At 47.0% G+C, this 22,405-nt stretch overlaps 1 protein-coding gene across 9 annotated transcripts in view; it reads right to left on the reverse strand.

The window, feature by feature from the left end:
* The window catches only part of MAP2K5 (mitogen-activated protein kinase kinase 5), a 197,670-nt gene extending 179,178 nt beyond the window's left edge, over nt 1–18,492 (reverse strand). For 3 of the 9 annotated variants that reach the window (XR_009152052.1, XM_058156775.1, XM_058156770.1), the window contains exons 1-3: nt 18,260–18,490; nt 6,979–7,027; nt 2,572–2,639 (exon numbers count right to left, since the gene is read on the reverse strand). Coding sequence is in view for 7 of the 9 variants with exons in the window: in XM_058156775.1 (XP_058012758.1) it covers nt 2,572–2,639; nt 6,979–7,027; nt 18,260–18,400 (258 nt within the window). In the remaining 2 variants the exon portion in view is untranslated. Of the gene's footprint in view, nt 1–876; nt 1,003–2,571; nt 2,640–6,978; nt 7,028–18,259 lie in introns of those variants that run through there. The other 6 variants (XM_058156771.1, XM_058156772.1, XM_058156773.1 and 3 more) reach the window with 6 other exon arrangements.
* Nucleotides 18,493–22,405: the final 3,913 nt, after the last annotated feature.

Consider the following 22,405-nt stretch of genomic DNA (forward strand, 5'->3'; position numbering starts at 1 on the left):
GCCTGTCTGGGCATGGAGCCAGGGCTGGGGCCGGGAGGCATGCTAGGACATTCCTCAGCGTTCGGAAGCAGATAAAACGGGCCCGGCTGCGGGGACAGCGAACGAGGCACAAGAGGAACAGGATTTGAAAGGGTGTTTCCTCTTTAGGCTGCATAGCCGGTTGGGAAGCGTCAGAGACGACACAAGCTGGCCCTCTTTCAGGCCAGTTCTTGAGGCTGCCCAGCCCTCTCCAAGCCCATTAAAGCAAATGGAGCTTTGTGTGCCAGCTATGATGAACTCTCAACATCAAAGTTACATTGGGGGGCGTTCCAACACATGGAGGACTGTAAAAGCACTATGAAGAGGTATATAAGTCTAAGTCAGAGGTCTGCAAAGTTGGCTCTTTTAAGACTTGTGGACTTCAACTCCCAGAGTTCCTCAGCCAGCTTTGCTGGGAGTTGAAGTCCGCAAGTCTTAAAAGAACCAAGTTTGCAGACCCCTGGTCTAAGTTCTATTGCTATCCCTTCCACTGGTACAATGGGCTTGTCTAAATAGGGCTGTTCCAATGGAAAAAAAAGCATCCACCTGAAAGGAAATCCCCATGCCACCCTCAAAATGACTCCCTCTGCCTCAGTAGCAGTGTTTCCCAACCTGGGCAGCTTTAAGATTTGTGGACTTCAACTCCCAAGATTCCCCAGCACAGCACAACTGGGGAATCTTGGAAGTCGAAGTCCTCAAATCTTAAAGCTGCCCAGGTTGGGAAACACTACTCAATAGTATCTTGGCAAAAGAGATGCACAATCCAGGGGTGCACAGAAAGAGTTCTGGGTGCAGCTGGGATTGAACCCAGGGCAAGGAGAGTTTCGGTTGGCCAACATTTCCCTACTTTGTTTGTACCTGTGGAAAGTTTCCTTAGGAGATGACCTTTACTGTAGAGGTCCCCGACTCTTGGGCCACAGGCCAGTAGTGGTTCGTGGCCTGTTAGGAGCCGAGCCGCACAGCTGGAGGTGAGTGGCAGGTGAGCAAATGAAACTGAAACCCTGCTGGGGTGGGTCTCCCAAGAGCCGGTCATGCATACCTCAGTTCAGAAGGAGGAGAGTCCTATCTCTCTTACTTTACAGGGAGTCCTCACTTAATGACCGGTTGCTTAGCCAAAGTTCAGAGTTACAAACCCCTGCCACCAAAAATGTACATAATAAATTGGATTTGAAGCTCCGAGATATAGCCCCACATGGTCACACAATCGCATTTTAGGTGCTTGGCAACCGGTCCGTATTTAAGGCTTTTCACAGTGTCCCAAGATCACACAACCACAACGGACAACGGTTTTTCCATTTTCCAGCAAAAAAAGTGCCAGTTGCAAACAATAGCTTTGCTTAATGACCGTGTTGTCTGCTTTAACGATCGCCACAAAAATTGTCATAAAATCAGGTCAGTCACATGGTGACTCACTTTATGACTTGCTCGACTTATGATCGTAATTCCAGGCTCAATTAGGTTGTAAGTCAAGTCTACCTATAATTGAAAAAAACCCGGGAATGTCTAAACTCGTACATATTTATAAAGCGTAAAGGGCAAGCCATTTATAAAGATATACATAAGCACCGCAGCCTTCCTATCTTTGCTGCCGTTATTAAAAGACAACGCACTTTAAAATCTTCTCAGCATGCCAAGCCTGCAGCTAAAATATAACTCTTCTCAGAGAAGGGGTGAAGAAGTATCCAGATGAAAGCAGATTTTGTTTTTAAATTTTTTTTAAAGAGCCGAAGGGTTCATTTTTAATGAGCCGTTACTTTAAGTAATGCATAAAAAATAGAAGAAATTGATAGTCCATTTAGCCTGCACTATATCTAATGCAAAAGTCTTTGGGATATGTTATTCTTAATGCTCACAACAAGATCTGTAAGTATATTATTCACTGGTTTTCCAACAAAAGGAACACTTCAAAATTTCATACAAAACCCCAGCCCCAACTTGTTCAACCAAGATGATAAAAATATCAAAACAAAAAAACAACAACAGCAAAACAAATTATAATTTTTGTGTCTTAATTTGGTGCTATTGCTAAAAAAAAGTTATATGGGAGCGTCTGGGGTTGGGAAGCAACAGTAACTTGGAACCCTCCAGGATTCTGCGAAATCCCCCTTTGCTGCACAGTCCTGCAGCTGCCTCATTCTGGAATGGGACAAGTTGCCTTGCCAACTCACCATGCCCAATTTCCACTGCGGAAAATTCAGTAATTCAATAAAAAATATTTAATTTTTTGTCATTCGTATTTCATTCTGTCCCTCCTTCTGCATCCTTTCTTTAATGATTCTATTTCACCATTTCTTGGTATTAGTGTAACTCTTGTCCTGTGGTGAGATGGTCATGGTGAGTTGTCCTAGACCAGGGGTCTGCAAACTTGGCTCTTTTAAGACTTGTGGACTTCAAAGGTGGTTGAGGACCTCTGGGAGTTGAAGTCCACAAGTCTTAAAAGAGCCAAGTTTGCAGACCCCTGTCCTAGACCCTTCTCGTTCAACTCAGCCTTTTGAGTGATGCTTGCTAGCTGTCAGTAACTTACTTAATCCAGTTTATTGAACATATACCTACATAGGACAACATAGCTTTCATTTCTTCATCGCTGCGCACAGTAATCCGATCGCCATCCTCATCTTCATCTGCATAAAATAGAAGTCTGCGTATTAAAATTTACCGGGTTTAAAAGAAGATCACATATTCGATAGATGTGGAGGAACTTTTGAAATGTGAACAAATGAGGGCCAAGGAATATGACAACACACGCTGGTTTTGTCTCAATTTCAAGTTAAGGGTGACTAGCTGGGCAAGTGTGAAAGACAGAGAACAATGCATGGAACTGAAAAGTCATGTGAACGGGTCTAGGGTGACTTCAGACCTTCTCCATGGACCTCAGCTTTGGGGCCGGGTCACGCTACAGAAATTATTTGATGATATAATGGGAGGGGGCTTCACAACTAGAGTGCATTGGGTGCCAGGTTGCTTCTGGATCCAATTCAAAGCATTGGTTATCACCTTTAAAGCCCTACAGAGTTTTACCTGTGGAACCATTATTACATCAGCCCGTCCTAGTGGGTCGGTCAGGGAAGGTAGGTTGCAGACCCCATCGATTTTGACTGGCAGGTTGAAGAAGAGAACCTTCACTGCCCCCCGCCCCCGCAGGAACAATGCCTCCCCCAGGGGCGAGGTGGACCCCTAATCTCCTGGTCCAGTTTCCTAGTCTGAAGATCTGGCTCTGCCATCTCACTTGGGACCCAGAGAGGAGCATGCAGCCACGGGACCGGTTAGCCCTCTGAAGCCCTTCGTTTGCTTGTTCAATTTTTAATTCTTTTATTCTCTTTAATTGCTTATTATAATATTTATGTATAGTTCTTATATTTTTATGCCTACTTGTACCCAGCCCAGAATCACCCTATGAGAGAGATGGGTAGTTTCTGAATGTTATAAACAAACAAAGTAAATTCAGGCTATACTCTCCCCTTCCTCCATACTCCTTAGAGCAGGGGTCTCCAACCTTGGTCCCTTTAAGACTTGTGGACTTCAACTCCCAGAGTCCCTCAGCCAGCAAAGCTGGCTGAGGAACTCTGGGAGTTGAAGTCCACAAGTCTTAAAGGGACCAAGGTTGGAGACCCCTGCCTTAGAGTTTATGTTACTCTCCAAAGTTGATCTACACAGAGGGTGGCATACAGACACCAGTACCACCATTGTAGGTAGAAGATCTCCTAGGACAGGGGTGTCAAACTTGGAAACAGTGGAGGACCAGCCCACAGTACCTCTGCCAGTGAAAACGGGCTCCCAAGCTCCATTTTTGGCTGCAACGGCCTCCTACAACCCTTCGCCAGTGAAAGAGGGTCGCAGGAGGCCACCGCAGCCAAAAACGGAGATTGGGAGCCCGTTTTCGCTGGCAGAGCGCTCAGGCCATCACAGGCGCTGACACGAATGCCATTAAGCTGGCCATGCCCTCCCCCCCGCCCCCAGTCACGCCCACCCTCAAACAGAACCCTGATGCGACCCTCAATGAAATTGACTAAGTGATTCACTGAGTCTTCGTTCTATCACTATCTTCGTCTCCCCAAGAGAAGCGTTAAGGCCTCTCACTTCATAAACAAATACACCATAATTCTTGTATCTCCAGTAGAAGTCATTAGAATAGCAACTGCTAAGAAAATTCTAAACACAATCTGACTCTAAATGGGGGGGGAAAAAACAGCTAATAAGAAAAACAACCCAGAATAATCAAGAGAATGGGAGGAATTTAAAACAAGATACCTGGAAGGACTATTTTGTAGCAAAAGGCCACAATTTGCAAAGCTCACAAATAAATGCCCCTGAAAAAGCACCTCATTACAGAAGATTAGCTTTAAAAGCTGCACAACTTTGGAAATTCTCAGGTGAACGGAAGTGCCTTTCCTGTTCTTACAGTACGCACATTTGGGGATAAAGAAAGCCGCGGAAAAGCCGTGGCGGCTCCCTAAAAGAGACGAGCGCCGTTGGTTATTTGATGGGAGGGAAAGGGCTCTTTCAGGTACTGTATTTCTCTGGCTAAGTAGGAATCTTGCTCACCCATCCCGCCAGGAGGAAACCAGGAGCCCCGTTCAAGCGATTCTGCAGAATGCGAAGGTTCAAAGGGGGGTTGCCGAGCCCCTCTCCTCGCCTAGAGCACAAACAACACGATCTTCCAGTCCATTAGGGAAGCAAAAGTAGAACTAAATAAAGCCTAGGTTTTTGCTAATGTCACCTCCTCGCAAGACACCAAACGGAAAGCGGCAGATGGCAACCAAATATTCCACGGCAATTTTTGCAAAAGACGCAGTGTGCCGGGCACGCGCAAAACGGTTTGGGATAAAAGGACCATAACGAGCCATATGTCGTTAGTTGTTTTATTTGTAGCAACATGGCGTACAACAAGGTCCAATGGCAACGGAGAATACAGCCCCAGGTAGAGGCAGCCACAGAAGACACACCGGAGATAGCAATAACTAAGCAAAGAGGAGCGGAAGCCGCTGCGGATAGCAATTAACTGCCTCCAAGAAAGCCATCAAGTAGCTGAGAAGATACTTAAGCCGGGGAAATTTCAGGCTTTCATTAGGGAGAAGATAACCTAGAAAGCAAACGGCATCAATACACATTAACATATTTTTGATGCACTTAAGTGGCAGGAGAAACAATGTCATGCTGATGCAAAATGACAGGCTAATTCAGGAACTAGAAAGCACCTCAGCAGATGTTAAGAGAGGAGCCGTGAAACCCAGATTCCCTGAGAGCTGCTTCTGCCCAGGCTGCAATCCATGCCGGAGATGTCAGCTGAGATGCAAAGGGCAGTGGGGAAGATGGGGCTGGCCTGCCATGCGATCTTGAGCCCGGCCATCTTCAGCTCTATAACCCCATATTTGGGGAGTGGTGCCAAAATGGTCACATTATAGACAATGTTTTTGTACGATGATTCTCATAAGACAGTCTATCTAAAATCAAAGGTGTAGAAAACAATGGTACGCCCAATAGCTTTATATGGCGCTGAGTGTCGGCCAACCACCAAATGCACTGACCGCTTTTTACACGCCATGGCGGTGCACCCGCCTCTTTGGTCATTAGGTGTTTCTCTTGACCATGTCAGAAATGCCATGATCGAGCAGCAATTGGGCATTGCACCAATACCGGAGAAAATGCGGGAGAAACACCTAGAGCGGTATGGCAATGCCCTACAAGCAGCATTCCACATCGGTGCCTGCTCTGCATTCCACTTTAACAGAGATGTCAAGTGCCTGAGTGGAAGGACCAAGCAAAGATGGCAAGACATAATAAATGAAGACATGAACATTGTTCAGTTGGACCTGGAGGCTGGGTTTGATCAAGGTGTTTGTCGATCCAAAAAGCACACCTTATAGCTGTGGGCTCTTGGAAGAGGATGATGAACTTGTAAGATGGAGGAGGGGAGGGAGGGAGGGAGGGAGGAGGAGGGAGGGAGGGAGGGAGGAGGAGGAGGAGGAGAGAGGAGAGGAGAGGAGAGGAGAGGAGAGGAGAGGAGAGGAGAGGAGAGGAGAGGAGAGGAGAGAACAAAATTACAAAATAACAGAACAGAACAGAATTCTTTATTGGTCAAGTAAGACACCCAAGGACTTTGTCTCCAGTGCATAAGCTCGCAGTGTACATACAAACAACAAAGTAATAAGTCATAGATCATAAATCATAGTTACAATCATTAATCATAAGATACATACAAGAAGTAATCAAATAATAAGATACCAATAGGAGAAGATAGTACGAAAGATGAGAAGATGAGAAAAGATGAGACAAATGAGAAGATGAGAAGGATAATGGCAATATAGCCTACATTCACAGGCCAGCATTGTTCCCGCATAATAAAAATGGACAGAGAGGTCTTCTCTAGCCTGTGTGAGAGGAACCTGTTCTTAGTGCTCCCAGGTGCTGAACTGCAGACATCTTCAAGGGTCTGACACCAGGGAAAGTCCAGGGTTAAACTTTCTGAGTTCTGAGCTGCCCTCCAACCTTCTCCCATGAAGACAATGGCCAGGTGATGGGATCCCCACCTCCAGAGAGGGTAACACGACCACAACCAATTTAATGCCATATACACAAAAAAGTGTGATTCCCGCAAAGGCCATCTAACCGATTCCTGCTTTTAATCCTACAAATCTGAAAATTAAAATCTCAGCACACAAAGCCTCCAGGTACTTTATATTTTTCATTTAATTTGAGCAATATAATTGCAGTGCGTCCAAAGAGCACAGTAAGGTCAGGATGGTAATTAAAGCTATACAGTAGAAATATGTGCTCTCAAGATGTGATTAAATAATAAAATATTACTTAGCTAAGGTTTATCATTAAACTTGCATCTGTGCATAAATATTTAACTGTGAGATATCTGAACATAAACCAAGATGTAGTTGTCACTGTTTTAAATAAATGATGCAAATATAAACTGCCTCCCACCCGCCTGTCTCTCTGGCAAGCGATACTCACATTCAAAAGCTGTTGTCGTTGCATCAGGAAGAACCTGACTGATTACGTCCTGCAACATTAAAAATGAAGGCCGTTAGTTATATTCGTAACGGAAGACTTTTTACAGAATAATTAATATTCAGCTTTTCCTAGCATGTTAACTCCGGCTGCTGAAAGCAGAAGTGAAGCCACACATATTTCATACTTGGAAGAGACCCTCGTGTAGGATTGAAAAATGCCTCTCTTTACCACCCAGAGTTGTTACTCGGCTGATGTAGAGCAGCAGCTCTCAGGGAGGTGTTTGCAAACTCCATTTATTTGCCTATCGTGCAGCTTCAACCTAACGTAGGCGACTGCTGGCTAGGAAAACTCCAGTCTTTTCATAAACTCTCTTGTTTCTCTAAAGGAGGGCTGGGGAACTATGGCCCTTTTATGACTTGTGGACTTCAATTCCCAGAATTCCTGAGCCAGCCATGCAGGTTGAAGAATTCTGGGAGTTGAAGTCCACAAGTCAGGGCCATAGCTCCCCAGCTCTGCTCTAAAGTAAAAGGGAAAGAAGGAAAACTCTAAGCTCTTTTCCATTCATTGGCCTTGGCCTCTCCAGCAGCACTTTCAACTTTCAGACCGGTGGACTTTGGAATTCTGGGATCTGAGGTCCACTCCACACATCTTGAAGTTGCTGAGGTTGAGTGCTCTACTCCAATGTCCATTGCTCTTCTGCATTTAGTCAAGTTTGGAGATGCCAACAAAGGTGTCAAACTCGATTTCACTGAGGGCCACATCAGGGTTGTGTTTGACCTCCAGTGGGAGGAGGCACAGCCAGCTTGACGTCACTCATGTTGGGGGCACCTGTGGTGGCCCCAGCGCTCTGCCAGAGAAAACAGGTTCCTGAGCTCTGTTTTTGGCTGTGACGGCCTCTTGCAACCCTCTGTCAGCGAAAACATTTTTGCTGGCAGAGGCACCGCGGGCCAGTCCTTCAGTTTCCAGGGAGGCCCCGCAGGCCAGATCTAAGCACCCCGGGGGCCGGATCCAGCTCCTGGGCCTTGAGTTTGACCACTCGTGCCAAATGCTTTCCAGAAATGGGGTGCTCTTTGAAAAACCATCCCACCAACTACTTTAAACACTCACTGTATCAGTGAGATGGGTGGCATACAAATTTAATACATACATACATACAGTATCTAATAACACTCCAATCCAGGTAGTCCTTGACTTATAAGCATTCACTTTAGAGACTGTTCAATGATATAACAGCGTTGAAAAAAATCCTTGCACTTATGACGACTGCAGCATCCCCATGGTTATAATGATCAAAATTTGGGTGCATGTATTCATGAGGATTGCAGGATTCTGGGTCGCATGATTGGCATTTGGGACCTTCCCAACTGGCTTCCAACAAGCAAAGTCAATGGGGGAAACTGGATTCGCTTAACGACCCTGCGATTCACTTAACAACTGCGGTGATCCGCTTAACAACCGCCTTGCTTAGCAATGGAAATTCTAGTTCCAATTGTGGTTGTAAATCAAGGACTGTCAATCTGAAGTTAATTTCAACAAGGAAATGAGCTGCTGCTGCACTTAATGTAATGGTTTTAACGAATAACCCAAGTTGACATTATTATTCTTATGACAATATGAACTTAAAATGGCTGTGGAGGAAATCACTTTGAGCTCACAACTTATGCTCATTTTATCACGTTAAACCAGCAACAGATGAAAATTTGTAGAAAATTCACAACTAACACATACAGGTATATGCTTCCCTCAAATTTCTTTCAATGTTACCCTAATTGTGGAAAAAGAATGAGAATACACAACAAAAAAGAAAAGGAATATAACTAACTCTGGTTGACACCAATTTTGTTCATTACACCTTTCCACAGCTTTCCAACTTTGCAAATTATCACACCTGTAAACTACTCTGGAGCCTACTTTGGCTCTTAAACTTCTCTTTTTCAACAATTTCCCTGCAACTACAATATTCTTCTTTCCTTTTTTCCTTTCACTAGTCTTTCTTTCATATATTTGTTTTTGACTTTTACTTGTTCTCTTAGTATATCAAACCCCTTCGGTTTGGATTGGCCACTTTTACATTACTCCACATTAATTCTAAACCCTGAATTAATCTGGATTAAATGTAAAAGTGAAAATATCACTTCTTGTTTTACAGGCCTTGTGTATCCCCAGCCCTTTCAACTCCTGTTTGTGGCTCTCCTGATCCCCAATTCTCACTTCCATGAGCACACCCGTCAGACGCAGCCTTTTTGATAAACACTAGTTTCTTACAGCCTTTGTTTTCACAAATAGTCATTTGTCTTTTATGTTTTTAGTAGCCTTTAGTCTCTCTTAAAATTTCTCCAACTATTTCTTTCAAAAATTCATCCACCTGCTCTCGTCTTTCAACATTTACAATATCTATGACTTGCCAAGGAGTCATTCCATTTTCCTTCTCAAACACAACTGCCTTGGTTTTTGACGCACTAATTTTCAGGTTCATTCTTCCTACATTGTCCTGCCTACAATCTAACATTCAGGGTCTCAGCCAACAACAAGGCATTGCCACAGACTCACTTTCAGATCTACAGCCAACCTGTCTCTAACATCACGGCAACAATCCCTATTACATTTATCCATAAATATGTGAAGTAACCACAGGGAGTAAGCATCACATATCTTTGCCTTACCTCCTACTAAACAATTGTCTAGTCCAGGGGTCTCCAACTTTGGCCACTTTAAGACTTGTGGACTTCAACTCCCAGAATTCCTCAGCAAGCAAAGCTGGCTGAGGAATTCTGGGAGTTGAAGTCCACAAGTCTTAAAGTGGCCAAGGTTGGAGACCCCTGGTCTAGTCCTTCTAGTTACAGGTAGAATGTAACAGTTCATTAGTGTCCATTTGGAGTTACAACGGCACTGAAAAGAATGACTTATGACTATTTTTCACACTTTTTTTTTATTTTTTTATTTGCATTTATATCCCGCCCTTCTCCAGAGACTCAGGGCGGCTTACACTATGTCAAGCAATAGTCTTCATCCTATTTGTATATTTATATACAAAGTCAACTTATTGCCCCCAACAGTCTGGGTCCTCATAACTCATAACTCACTTAATGACCATTGCAGCATCCCTGTGGTCACATCATCAAAATTCAGACACTTTGGCAACTGACTCATACTTATAACGATTGCAGTGTCCCGGGGTCATGTGATCCCCCCTTTTGACCTTCTGACAAGCAACGTCCACAAGGAAGCCAGATTCACATAATAACTATGTTACTAACTTAACAACTGCAGTGGTTCACTTAACAACTATGGCAAGAAAGGTTGTAAAATGGGGCAAAACTCACTTAACAAATGTTTCACTTAGCAACATAAATTTTGGGCTCAATGTTGGTCATAAATCGAGGACTATCTGTATTTTCACCCATTCTTTCTCGTCCTATTGTATCATATTCAATAATCAACAGTCAATTCCCCATCAGTACAAAACAGTCCATACTTCAATCTGATTTCTATTACAAAATGCATTTCCCACATCAACAAACGTGTCATATACTTCCTTATATTCATTCATTTCTCAAAGAGAGCTGGAAATCTGGTTTTAACAATTATGTAGGTTAGTAAAAGAGGAAGGTCCGGAAAATTATCTTGGAATAACTCCAAAACATTTGACCATACTGCTAGAAAGTTCTTTTGGCTCCATTGCAAAGAATGTAACTGTTGACAAACAACACATATCAACAACAATCCATCAGGTCTAGATTTCTCTTCCTGAATATTCTTTTAACTAGCCCCCATCTCTAAAAAAAATCCAGTCCTTGATAATTCCAAGTATTAAGAACAGAGACAAGCAAGCATTTTAAAGTAGTGTTTCTCAACCTCAATAATTTTAAAATGGGTGGACTTCAACTCCCAGAATTCCTCAGCCAACCATGCCAGCTGGGGAATTCTAGAAATCCATCCATCTTAAAGTTGACATAATTTTTAAGAATCAGTAGGGAATAATCTAGTCCTATAGCTTTCTTGAAAAATTTATGATTGGTGAATGTAAACCTCTTTTTAAATTTATTATTGTATCATAGAGAATAAAATACAGAACAGTGAAACAAACAAACAAAATAAAACAAAGCAAAAACATACATTAAACCCAAACAACAACAAAGAAAAAAACAGTGTACAAAAAAGGAGGAAAAATTGTCAATTGGATTTAACATTTAACGTGAAGGATCCACCCTGGCTGAGTGCGGAAAGAAAAAAAGAGTAAATTCTCCTCCCCTTTTATGATAAATAGATGATAAATAGATTAGAATAGATAGATAGATAGATAGATAGATGACAGATAGACAGACAGACAGATGAAAAAGCAGTCAACAGGTTGAGCTAAACCAACAGATTGAGCAGACAAAGACACAATAGCGTACATAGGTGCATGGAGCACGTTATTCCCTGGATAGGGTCATGCCCTGCTTTACCACCTGAAACTGACCACTACTACAGAAGAGCTAATACAATGCCCACCATGTTTTGGACATCCCTGCCCATAAACCCCAATCTTCCTGGCCAGTGGACAATGATTTGAAATGATTCCTTCCGAGACTTCTGCGGGGCTCTGACATCTATTGCTGAGAAGCCATGTTTGGGAGTGAAGTACCCAGTCAATTTTGTCTGCACGTCAAGGCTGCCTTGAAACGGTGGCAAAAATGGGACAAAAACCTGAAACCCGATTAATGAAAGCAGGTTGAAGTTCAACCCATGAAAGAATCAAAAATCTTCTGCTTCACTCCTCCTGAACCCATTAATAAAGGCAGCCCCCAATGCATTAAAAGTCCTGGAGATGTGGCTTAATGCTAATGTCCCTGAAGCAGTGGGGAAATTCAATTTTTTTTACTACCCGTTCTGTGGGCGTGGCTTGGTGGGCATGGCAGGGGAAGGATACTGCAAAATCTCCATTCCCACCCCACTCTGGGGCCAACCAGAGGTGATATTTGCTGATTCACAGACTTCAGAGGATAATTAGAACCGCAGAAAAAATAATTGTTACCAACCTGCCTTCCATTGAGGACCTGTATACTGCACGAATCAAGAAGAGGGCCGTGAAAATATTTGCAGATCCCTCACATCCTGGACATAAACTGTTTCAACTCCTACCCTCAAAACGACGCTATAGAGCACTGCACACCAGAACAACTAGACACAAGAACAGTTTTTTCCCGAAGGCCATCACTCTGCTAAACAAATAATTCCCTCAACACTGTCAGACTATTTACTAAATCTGCACTACTATTAATCTTCTCATAGTTCCCATCACCCATCTCCTTCCGCTTATGACTGTATGACTGTAACTTTGTTGCTGGCAATCCTTATGATTTATATTGATATATTGACCATCAATTGTGTTGTAAATGTTGTACCTTGATGAATGTATCTTTTCTTTTATGTACACTGAGAGCATATGCACCAAGGCAAATTCCTTGTGTGTCCAATCACACTTGGCCAATAAAATTCTAATTCTAATTCTAATTCTCCGAACTACTTAACATTTCCGCTACTGGTTTTCCAGAACCTCTTAGAACCTTCTGGATTTCACCCCTGCCCTGAGGGTATCTGCCTCTCCCCCCAGACTGCATAGGGCAGCATTCTCCAGGTCCATCCCCTGGTATTTGGACATCAGGGAGACCTCAGGAGGGGCCCTTTTCCATGGCTGCTCTGGCCCTGCAGAACCAACTTTTCCAGCTTTGTGGACCAGCAGTGGGGAGGAGGGGATGGTTCTGTGCGAACCACGGGCAACTGCACACACGCGCAGCTCCATTTGCACATGGACCACGTACGCCTGCACTTACCCATTGCTTGTGCAAGTGGGAATGCATGCGCACATGCACTCACCAGCCACTTCTGTGGCCCAATTCCAAAGAGCTCAAAGTCCAGGAACGGGCCACAGTACGGGGATCGGGGACTCCTGCTGTAGAACATTTCCCCCCAAAAATGGCTATTGGAGCACCCTAGATCAGGGGTCTCCAACCTTGTCAACTTTTAAGACTTGTTGTGGACTTCAACTCCCAGAATTCCTCAGCCATCAAAGCTGTTGAAGTTGAAGTCCACAAGTCTTAAAAGTTGACAAGGTTGGAGACCTCTGCCCTAGATGACTGAGGCTCCCGGAGGCTTTGGGGGAATCTTGGTTTTTATTTTTCTCTTTACACCTGCATAGTTGCATTATTGCTGAGAGCTGCCCAGAGTTAACCTTTACCCTAATCCATGATGATGGGTGGCTATATAAACCTTTCAAATAAATAAATAAATATTATGTATTTATTTATTTATACAAATACATACATATAAAATTCAAGGCAGAGAGAGCCATGCACAGGGTTGCAAGAGTCAGGATATTATCATTATTGTTGTTGTTGTTGTCTATTCACAACAATGCCAAGTCACAGCCCCCAGTTTGTTAGCTGCTTTATTCACATGAACTAGCATGTTATTGTGGGAATCCAAGCAGTGTGGCCGTTGCCAATCGACAGATGAACATTTTGTCAAGGTGCAGATTTCCGAAGTGCCACCAAACCTTTTTTGGGGTATGGCACCTAGTGTGCCTTTAAGCCTGGATGGCCATTTGCCTGAAGTGATATAGAATCTCCTGCCCCAAGAGGGGGTTGGGCTAGAGGACCCCCAAGGTCCCTTCCAACTCTATTATTTCTACGTCCTAGCAAATTCATGCCATCATCTTTCCATTTATTAGGTGGGGCTGATTTACAGTTTGGATCAGGGGTCTCCAACCCGGGCCGCTTTAAGCCTGGAGGACTTCAACTCCCAGAATCCCCCAGCCAGCTTTGCTGATCTACAGTTTGGATCAGGGGTCTCCAACCTGGGCTGCTTTAAGCCTGGTGGACTTCAATTCCCAGAATCCCCCAGCCAGCTTTGCTGATCTACAGTTTAGATCAGGGGTCTCCAACCTGGGCCGCTTTAAGCCTGGAGGACTTCAACTCCCAGAATCCCCCAGCCAGCTTTGCTGATCTACAGTTTAGATCAGGGGTCTCCAACCCAGGCCGCTTTAAGCCTGGAGGACTTCAACTCCCAGAATCCCCCAGCCAGCTTTGCTGATCTACAGTTTGGATCAGGGGTCTCCAACCCGGGCCGCTTTAAGCCTGGAGGACTTCAACTCCCAGAATCCCCCAGCCAGCTTTGCTGATCTAGTTTGGATCAGGGGTCTCCAACCCAGGCCGCTTTAAGCCTGGAGGACTTCAACTCCCAGAATCCCCCAGCCAGCTTTGCTGATCTACAGTTTAGATCAGGGGTCTCCAACCCAGGCCGCTTTAAGCCTGGAGGACTTCAACTCCCAGAATCCCCCAGCCAGCTTTGCTGATCTACAGTTTGGATCAGGGGTCTCCAACCCGGGCCGCTTTAAGCCTGGAGGACTTCAACTCCCAGAATCCCCCAGCCAGCTTTGCTGATCTAGTTTGGATCAGGGGTCTCCAACCCGGGCCGCTTTAAGCCTGGAGGACTTCAACTCCCAGAATCCCCCAGCCAGCTTTGCTGATCTACAGTTTAGATCAGGGGTCTCCAACCTGGGCCGCTTTAAGCCTGGAGGACTTCAACTCCCAGAATCCCCCAGCCAGCTTTGCTGATCTACAGTTTAGATCAGGGGTCTCCAACCCAGGCCGCTTTAAGCCTGGAGGACTTCAACTCCCAGAATTCCCCAGCCAGCTTTGCTGATCTACAGTTTAGATCAGGGGTCTCCAACCTGGGCCGCTTTAAGCCTGGTGGACTTCAACTCCCAGAATTCCCCAGCCAGCTTTGCTGATCTACAGTTTAGATCAGGGGTCTCCAACCTGGGCCGCTTTAAGCCTGGTGGACTTCAACTCCCAGAATTCCCCAGCCAGCTTTGCTGATCTACAGTTTAGATCAGGGTCTCCAACCTGGGCCGCTTTAAGCCTGGTGGACTTCAACTCCCAGAATTCCCCAGCCAGCTTTGCTGATCTACAGTTTAGACCAGGGGTCTCCAACCTGGGCCGCTTTAAGCCTGGTGGACTTCAACTCCCAGAATTCCCCAGCCAGCTTTGCTGATCTACAGTTTAGATCAGGGGTCTCCAACCTGGGCTGCTTTAAGCCTGGTGGACTTCAACTCCCAGAATTCCCCAGCCAGCTTTGCTGATCTACAGTTTAGATCAGGGGTCTCCAACCTGGGCCGCTTTAAGCCTGGTGGACTTCAACTCCCAGAATTCCCCAGCCAGCTTTGCTGATCTACAGTTTAGATCAGGGTCTCAACCTGGGCGCTTTAAGCCTGGTGGACTTCAACTCCCAGAATTCCCCAGCCAGCTTTGCTGATCTACAGTTTAGATCAGGGGTCTCCAACCTGGGCCGCTTTAAGCCTGGTGGACTTCAACTCCCAGAATTCCCCAGCCAGCTTTGCTGATCTACAGTTTAGATCAGGGTCTCCAACCTGGGCGCTTTAAGCCTGGTGGACTTCAACTCCCAGAATTCCCCAGCCAGCTTTGCTGATCTACAGTTTAGATCAGGGTCTCCAACCTGGGCCGCTTTAAGCCTGGAGGACTTCAACTCCCAGAATTCCCCAGCCAGCTTTGCTGATCTACAGTTTAGATCAGGGGTCTCCAACCTGGGCCGCTTTAAGCCTGGTGGACTTCAACTCCCAGAATTCCCCAGCCAGCTTTGCTGATCTACAGTTTAGATCAGGGGTCTCCAACCTGGGCCGCTTTAAGCCTGGTGGACTTCAACTCCCAGAATTCCCCAGCCAGCTTTGCTGATCTACAGTTTAGATCAGGGGTCTCCAACCCAGGCCGCTTTAAGCCTGGAGGACTTCAACTCCCAGAATCCCCCAGCCAGCTTTGCTGATCTACAGTTTAGATCAGGGGTCTCCAACCCAGGCCGCTTTAAGCCTGGAGGACTTCAACTCCCAGAATCCCCCAGCCAGCTTTGCTGATCTACAGTTTGGATCAGGGGTCTCCAACCCGGGCCGCTTTAAGCCTGGAGGACTTCAACTCCCAGAATCCCCCAGCCAGCTTTGCTGATCTACAGTTTAGATCAGGGGTCTCCAACCTGGGCCGCTTTAAGCCTGGAGGACTTCAACTCCCAGAATCCCCCAGCCAGCTTTGCTGATCTACAGTTTGGATCAGGGGTCTCCAACCCGGGCCGCTTTAAGCCTGGAGGACTTCAACTCCCAGAATCCCCCAGCCAGCTTTGCTGATCTAGTTTGGATCAGGGGTCTCCAACCCAGGCCGCTTTAAGCCTGGAGGACTTCAACTCCCAGAATCCCCCAGCCAGCTTTGCTGATCTACAGTTTAGATCAGGGGTCTCCAACCCGGGCCGCTTTAAGCCTGGAGGACTTCAACTCCCAGAATCCCCCAGCCAGCTTTGCTGATCTACAGTTTAGATCAGGGGTCTCCAACCTGGGCCGCTTTAAGCCTGGCGGACTTCAACTCCCAGAATTCCCCAGCCAGCTTTGCTGATCTAGTTTGGATCAGGGGTCTCCAACCCGGGCCGCTTTAAGCCTGGAGGACTTCAACTCCCAGAATCCCCCAGCCAGCTTTGCTGATCTACAGTTTAGATCAGGGGTCTCCAACCTGGGCCGCTTTAAGCCTGGCGGACTTCAACTCCCAGAATTCCCCAGCCAGCTTTGCTGATCTACAGTTTAGATCAGGGGTCTCCAACCTGGGCCGCTTTAAGCCTGGCGGACTTCAACTCCCAGAATTCCCCAGCCAGCTTTGCTGATCTAGTTTGGATCAGGGGTCTCCAACCCGGGCCGCTTTAAGCCTGGAGGACTTCAACTCCCAGAATCCCCCAGCCAGCTTTGCTGATCTACAGTTTAGATCAGGGGTCTCCAACCTGGGCCGCTTTAAGCCTGGTGGACTTCAACTCCCAGAATTCCCCAGCCAGCTTTGCTGATCTACAGCTTAGATCAGGGGTCTCCAACCTGGGCTGCTTTAAGCCCGGAGGACTTCAACTCCCAGAATTCCCCAGCCAGCTTTGCTGATCTACAGTTTAGATCAGGGGTCTCCAACCTGGGCCGCTTTAAGCCTGGTGGACTTCAACTCCCAGAATTCCCCAGCCAGCTTTGCTGATCTACAGTTTAGATCAGGGGTCTCCAACCTGGGCCGCTTTAAGCCTGGTGGACTTCAACTCCCAGAATTCCCCAGCCAGCTTTGCTGATCTACAGTTTAGATCAGGGGTCTCCAACCTGGGCCGCTTTAAGCCTGGAGGACTTCAACTCCCAGAATCCCCCAGCCAGCTTTGCTGATCTACAGTTTAGATCAGGGGTCTCCAACCTGGGCCGCTTTAAGCCTGGTGGACTTCAACTCCCAGAATTCCCCAGCCAGCTTTGCTGATCTACAGCTTAGATCAGGGGTCTCCAACCTGGGCTGCTTTAAGCCCGGAGGACTTCAACTCCCAGAATTCCCCAGCCAGCTTTGCTGATCTACAGTTTAGATCAGGGGTCTCCAACCTGGGCTTTAAGCTGCCTGGGCTGGAGACCCTGATCTAAACTGTAGATCAGCAAAGCTGGCTGGGGATTCTGGGAGTTGAAGTCCTCCAGGCTTAAAGCGCCCAGGTTGGAGACCCTGATCTAAACTGTAGATCAGCAAAGCTGGCTGGGGGATTCTGGGAGTTGAAGTCCTCCAGGCTTAAAGCGGCCCGGGTTGGAGACCCCTGATCCAAACTAGATCAGCAAAGCTGGCTGGGGGATTCTGGGAGTTGAAGTCCTCCAGGCTTAAAGCGGCCCGGGTTGGAGACCCCTGATCCAAACTGTAGATCAGCAAAGCTGGCTGGGGGATTCTGGGAGTTGAAGTCCTCCAGGCTTAAAGCGGCCTGGGTTGGAGACCCCTGATCTAAACTGTAGATCAGCAAAGCTGGCTGGGGGATTCTGGGAGTTGAAGTCCTCCAGGCTTAAAGCGGCCCAGGTTGGAGACCCCTGCTTTAAATTCAGAGTGGTGGGAGTTCAATAATTCGAGGCCTAACCGAGAATTAGGAAAGTAAAGTTTTAGAATGGATCCCTTTCTAAAGTGGGAGGGGTCCTCACACGGCTGGGTCGTCCTCAGGGCTGCAGACCCATCATCCCCGGCCGCCCATTGCAGGGCCCAGCAGAGGCAGGCCTCCTCCTTTCTAAAGTTGGGGAGGGGGAGACACCACGACGCCAAGCCCACCGGGAGTGGGGGGGGGGCGGGGGGACGGACACCCAGCAGACCCCCCCATCCCCATCCCCAGCCCCATATGGGGAGGCCGCGGGGCCGGCGAGCCTTCCCAGCCCGGCTGCGGGGCGACCCTCCTCCTCCTCCGGCTCTCCCCGGGCGCCCCTCACCAGCACGTCCCGGAAAAGCAGCTGCGGCGCGGGGTGCACGGTCCAATCCACGGCGCCGCCGCCGTCCGGGATGCGGATGCGGATGACCAGCGCGGGCCGGGCCGGCTCCATCCCGGGGTCGCCCAGGGCCAGCAGGAGCATCCCCGGGCGGCGGCGCGGCGCTTTCTGCGGGACTAGGCCGCGCCAGGCCGGAAGGGCTCGGGCCGTAGGCGCCGCCTCCCTAAGCGCGCTCCCGACGCGGGCCTCCCGCTCCCCTGCGTGCGCGCGCGCCCCCTCGGCCTCCCTCTCTCTCTCTCTCGCGGGAGCGCGCGCTTGCATTGCCCGCGGAACGCCTCGCCACCAGAACCACCCAGGGGAGACACCCGCCCCCCCCCCAGCTTCGTTCAATGAGCGCTGGCAGCTTCTCCTTCTCTCCCCTCCCCGACTTTGCAACCCAGCTAGTCCTGGACTTACGACAAGTTCATTCAGTGACTGAAATTCAAAATTACAAGGGCGCTGGAATAACAACAACAACAACAACAACAACAACAGAATTGGAGGGGACCTTGGAGGCCTTCTAGTCCAGCCCTCCCACCCTGCCCAGGCAGGAACGCCTACACCAGCGGTAGTCAACCTGGTCCCTACCACCCACTAGTGGGCATTCCAGCTTTCATGGTGGGCGGGGGGGGGGGTGGGTTTGTCCGATACTGAAGCCCTTTCCTTTTTTTTAATAGACTTTTAAAAAAAATGTTCATAGCATTATTAAAAAACATTTTCCTTAGGTTTTCATAAAATTCCCCCTGACAATTTGAATTTCTGAAAATATATATTTGTATCGCCCGCGCATAAGTTTAGTTCACGTTACGTAGGTGAAACTAAATGGCGCCGTAGTGCGACCGCAAACAAAAGAGCCTCGTCCCAGAATAGCTCACACATCTCGCCCCACACCACCCAGCTGTAACAGACAGGTAGAGCTGGTAGCCGGCGTCCCCCCCCCCAACCTACTTTATAAATCATCATTACTGTGGAAGCGGTGGGCGGTTAGAAAATTTTACTACTGACAGAGATACAAAAGTGGGCGGTAGGTATAAAAAGGTTGACTACTCCTGCCCTACACCATTTCAGACAAATGGTGATCCAACATTTTCTTAAATTTTTCCAGTTTTGGAGCATTCACAACTTCTGCAGGCAAAGTTGTTCCACTGATGAATTGTTCTAACTGTCAGAAAATTTCTCCTTAGTTCTGGAGAAAAGGGATTTAGGCCCATTTTCACACTTACAACTGTTGCACCCGCCCCGTGGTCATGTGGCCAGTGACGGACTCATATTTATGACCGTTGCAGCATCACGGGAACAATCCCGTGGATAAATAATGCATTTATCCATAACTATGATAAGTAACCAAGGGGGGGGGGTTGCATATCTTTATCTTACCTCCTATTGTTGTGGCTCCAGCCCCCGAATCTGGCCCCATGCCCGAAAGTGACTCCAAGAGTGAGGGGGAAGGGCCAGTAAGGCTTACCTCGGGAGCACCAATTCCTTTGGCCCGGCTCCAGGAGCCAGAACCAGGGCAGTCGGAGGACGTAATGAGGCTGACATCCTCTGATTCCTCCCTTCCTCAGGCTACGCCTTCAGACGCAGCTGATAATCATACTAATCAAGCCTGGATCGGCCCGCGCTTCAGAAGATTAGAGAGGCGGCGTCATCAAAACGACGCTATAGAGCACTGCACACTAGAACAACTAGACATAAGAACAGTTTTTTCCCGAAGGCCATCACTCTGCTAAACAAATAATTTCATCAACACTGTCAAACTATTTACTGAATCTGCACTACTATTAATCTTCTCATAGTTCCCATCACCAATCTCTTTCCACTTATGACTGTATGAGTGTAACTTGTTGCTGGCAATCCTTATGATTTATATTGATATACTGACCATTAATTGTGTTGTAAGTGTTGTATCTGATGAAGGTATCTTTTCTTTTATGTACACTGAGAGCATATGCACCAAGACAAATTCCTTGTGTGTCCAATCACACTTGGCCAATAAAAATTCTATTCTATTCTATTCTATCAAAGGGAATGGTGGGGCAGGAGCCCCACCCCACAGGATATATAAAGAGTTTTGGGACTGCTCTCAGTTCCACGGGAAACAAATTAGCTGAACCGTGTCGAAGTGAGCTGAAGTCTTAATCTGTTTGAACTTTTTGGCAGGCAGCTGCGTTTTCTCGGCCAGGACTGATAGGAGCCGTGAACCCACTGGCTGTAGAACAGCTCATTACTCCAGAGTGAGGACAGAGACAGAACACCTATTATTAAATTCCCACCACTCTGAATCTAAACTGTAGATTAGCCACACCTACTAAATTGAAAGATGACGGCATGAAGCAATAGAACATAGAAACCTAGAGTTGGGAGGGACCACAGCAGGGGTGAAATGCTCCCAGTTCGGACTGGATCACCCGATCCGGTAGTGATGGCAGTGGGTGGGCCAGTAGCAAAAATCCCTGCCCCCCCCCAGCCCCAGCTGAGCCGCGCGATCATCAGAGGGGTTTGTTTTTTTTAATTTAAAAGCATTTTTTCTTCGGCCAAAAAATGCTTTTAAAAGTTTTTTTAAAAAGCCTCTGATGATCGGACAGAACCTGCAGGATTTCTACCACTGGGGGTATCCAACCTCGGCTACTTTTAATACTGGTGGACTTCAACTCCTAGAATTCTGGGAATTGAAGTCCCCAGGTTTTAAAGGGGCCAAACTTGGGCACCTCTGTTTTACAATGTTCTTCTCCCAAACCTTCAGGAAAAATCCATTGACTGTTGGGTTGGTTTAAGGCTGGAGCTTTTCTTGGCCACAGTTGCAGGTGGAGACATCAATTGTCAAGTGTCACCTTCTGTCCATTCCTGTGCACATACACCAACCCAGTATGGGCACAGTCAGAAATGGCATTTGGGGTTCTGCGGAGGACCCAGAAACCCACTGACTTGCCAGGAATCCTCCCACATCAGTGGCCACGATGCTCCTGCAGGTTGCGTGCTCATGACCGCTCAATGATGCTTATTGATTAATTTATTGGGAGCAGAGGACCAAAGCAGTCTGGGTTACAGAGAGGTTAAACTGATGAGAAGCCTGAATGAATTCTATTGGAAACCCGGGGCTCGGATGGGGATCCAGATGCAAGGAATAATTACAGGGGTTGCGGGTTGCCGTCCTGGCGTGGTTCGTGGCTTGTCCTCTGCAGATGCCACAGCATGAGGACTGCATTTCCTAAACAAGCGTAAACAACAAAATGATTTCTTTTCAGACTGAGATGGGCAGCATATATATTTAATAAATAAATAAATAATGAGCAGCATATTAATTTAATTAATCAATAAAATAAAGGTTTGGCCAAGAATGATTCAACACTGGGAAAAGGAGGTGCATTGAAGGAGGAGGAGGGGGGGGGAGGGGGAGGGGGAGGGGGAGGACGAGATGATGATGATGTTGGAAGAAATATCCATCTGGTTCAGTTCCAAGTTGGGAGAAAGACACTGGAAACATGCGGGAGGTTGAACGACTAGCCTTGTGGTGCGACCGAAACAATCTGGAACTGAACACACTCAAAACCATAGAAACGGTGGTAGACTTTAGGAGAAACCCTTCCATACTTCAACCTCTTACAATAACTCTTACAATACTAGACAACACAGTACCAGCAATAGAATTCAAATTTCTAGGTTCAACCATATCGCAAGATCTAAAATGGACAGTTAACATCAAAAACGTCATCAAAAAAGGACAACAAAGAATGTTCTTTCTGCGCCAACTCAGTAAGCTCAAACTGCCCAAAGAGCTGCTGATCCACTTCTACAGAAGAATTATTGAGTCTGTCATCTGCACCTCTATTAACTGTCTGGTTTGGTTGTGCAACCCAACATGACAGACACAGACTTCAGAGGATCATTAGAACTGCAGAAAAAACAACTGCGATGTCGTGTTCCACTCCTCCGCTGACGGCCGGGTTGGGGAAGTCCGTATCAAACGTGCCTCTGCAGCTCTGCCAAAGTCCTATCAGAGTTCTCAAGGCAGGCAGGAGACCAGAAAATGACTTCAGCAATCCAAGTTAGACTTTGCCTGACTCAGAGAATGCCAGAAAGCAGATCCTTTATATAGGCCATGGGGTGTGG

Source organism: Ahaetulla prasina, chromosome 13, assembly GCF_028640845.1.
Source record: "Ahaetulla prasina isolate Xishuangbanna chromosome 13, ASM2864084v1, whole genome shotgun sequence".
Taxonomy (NCBI): domain Eukaryota; kingdom Metazoa; phylum Chordata; class Lepidosauria; order Squamata; family Colubridae; genus Ahaetulla; species Ahaetulla prasina.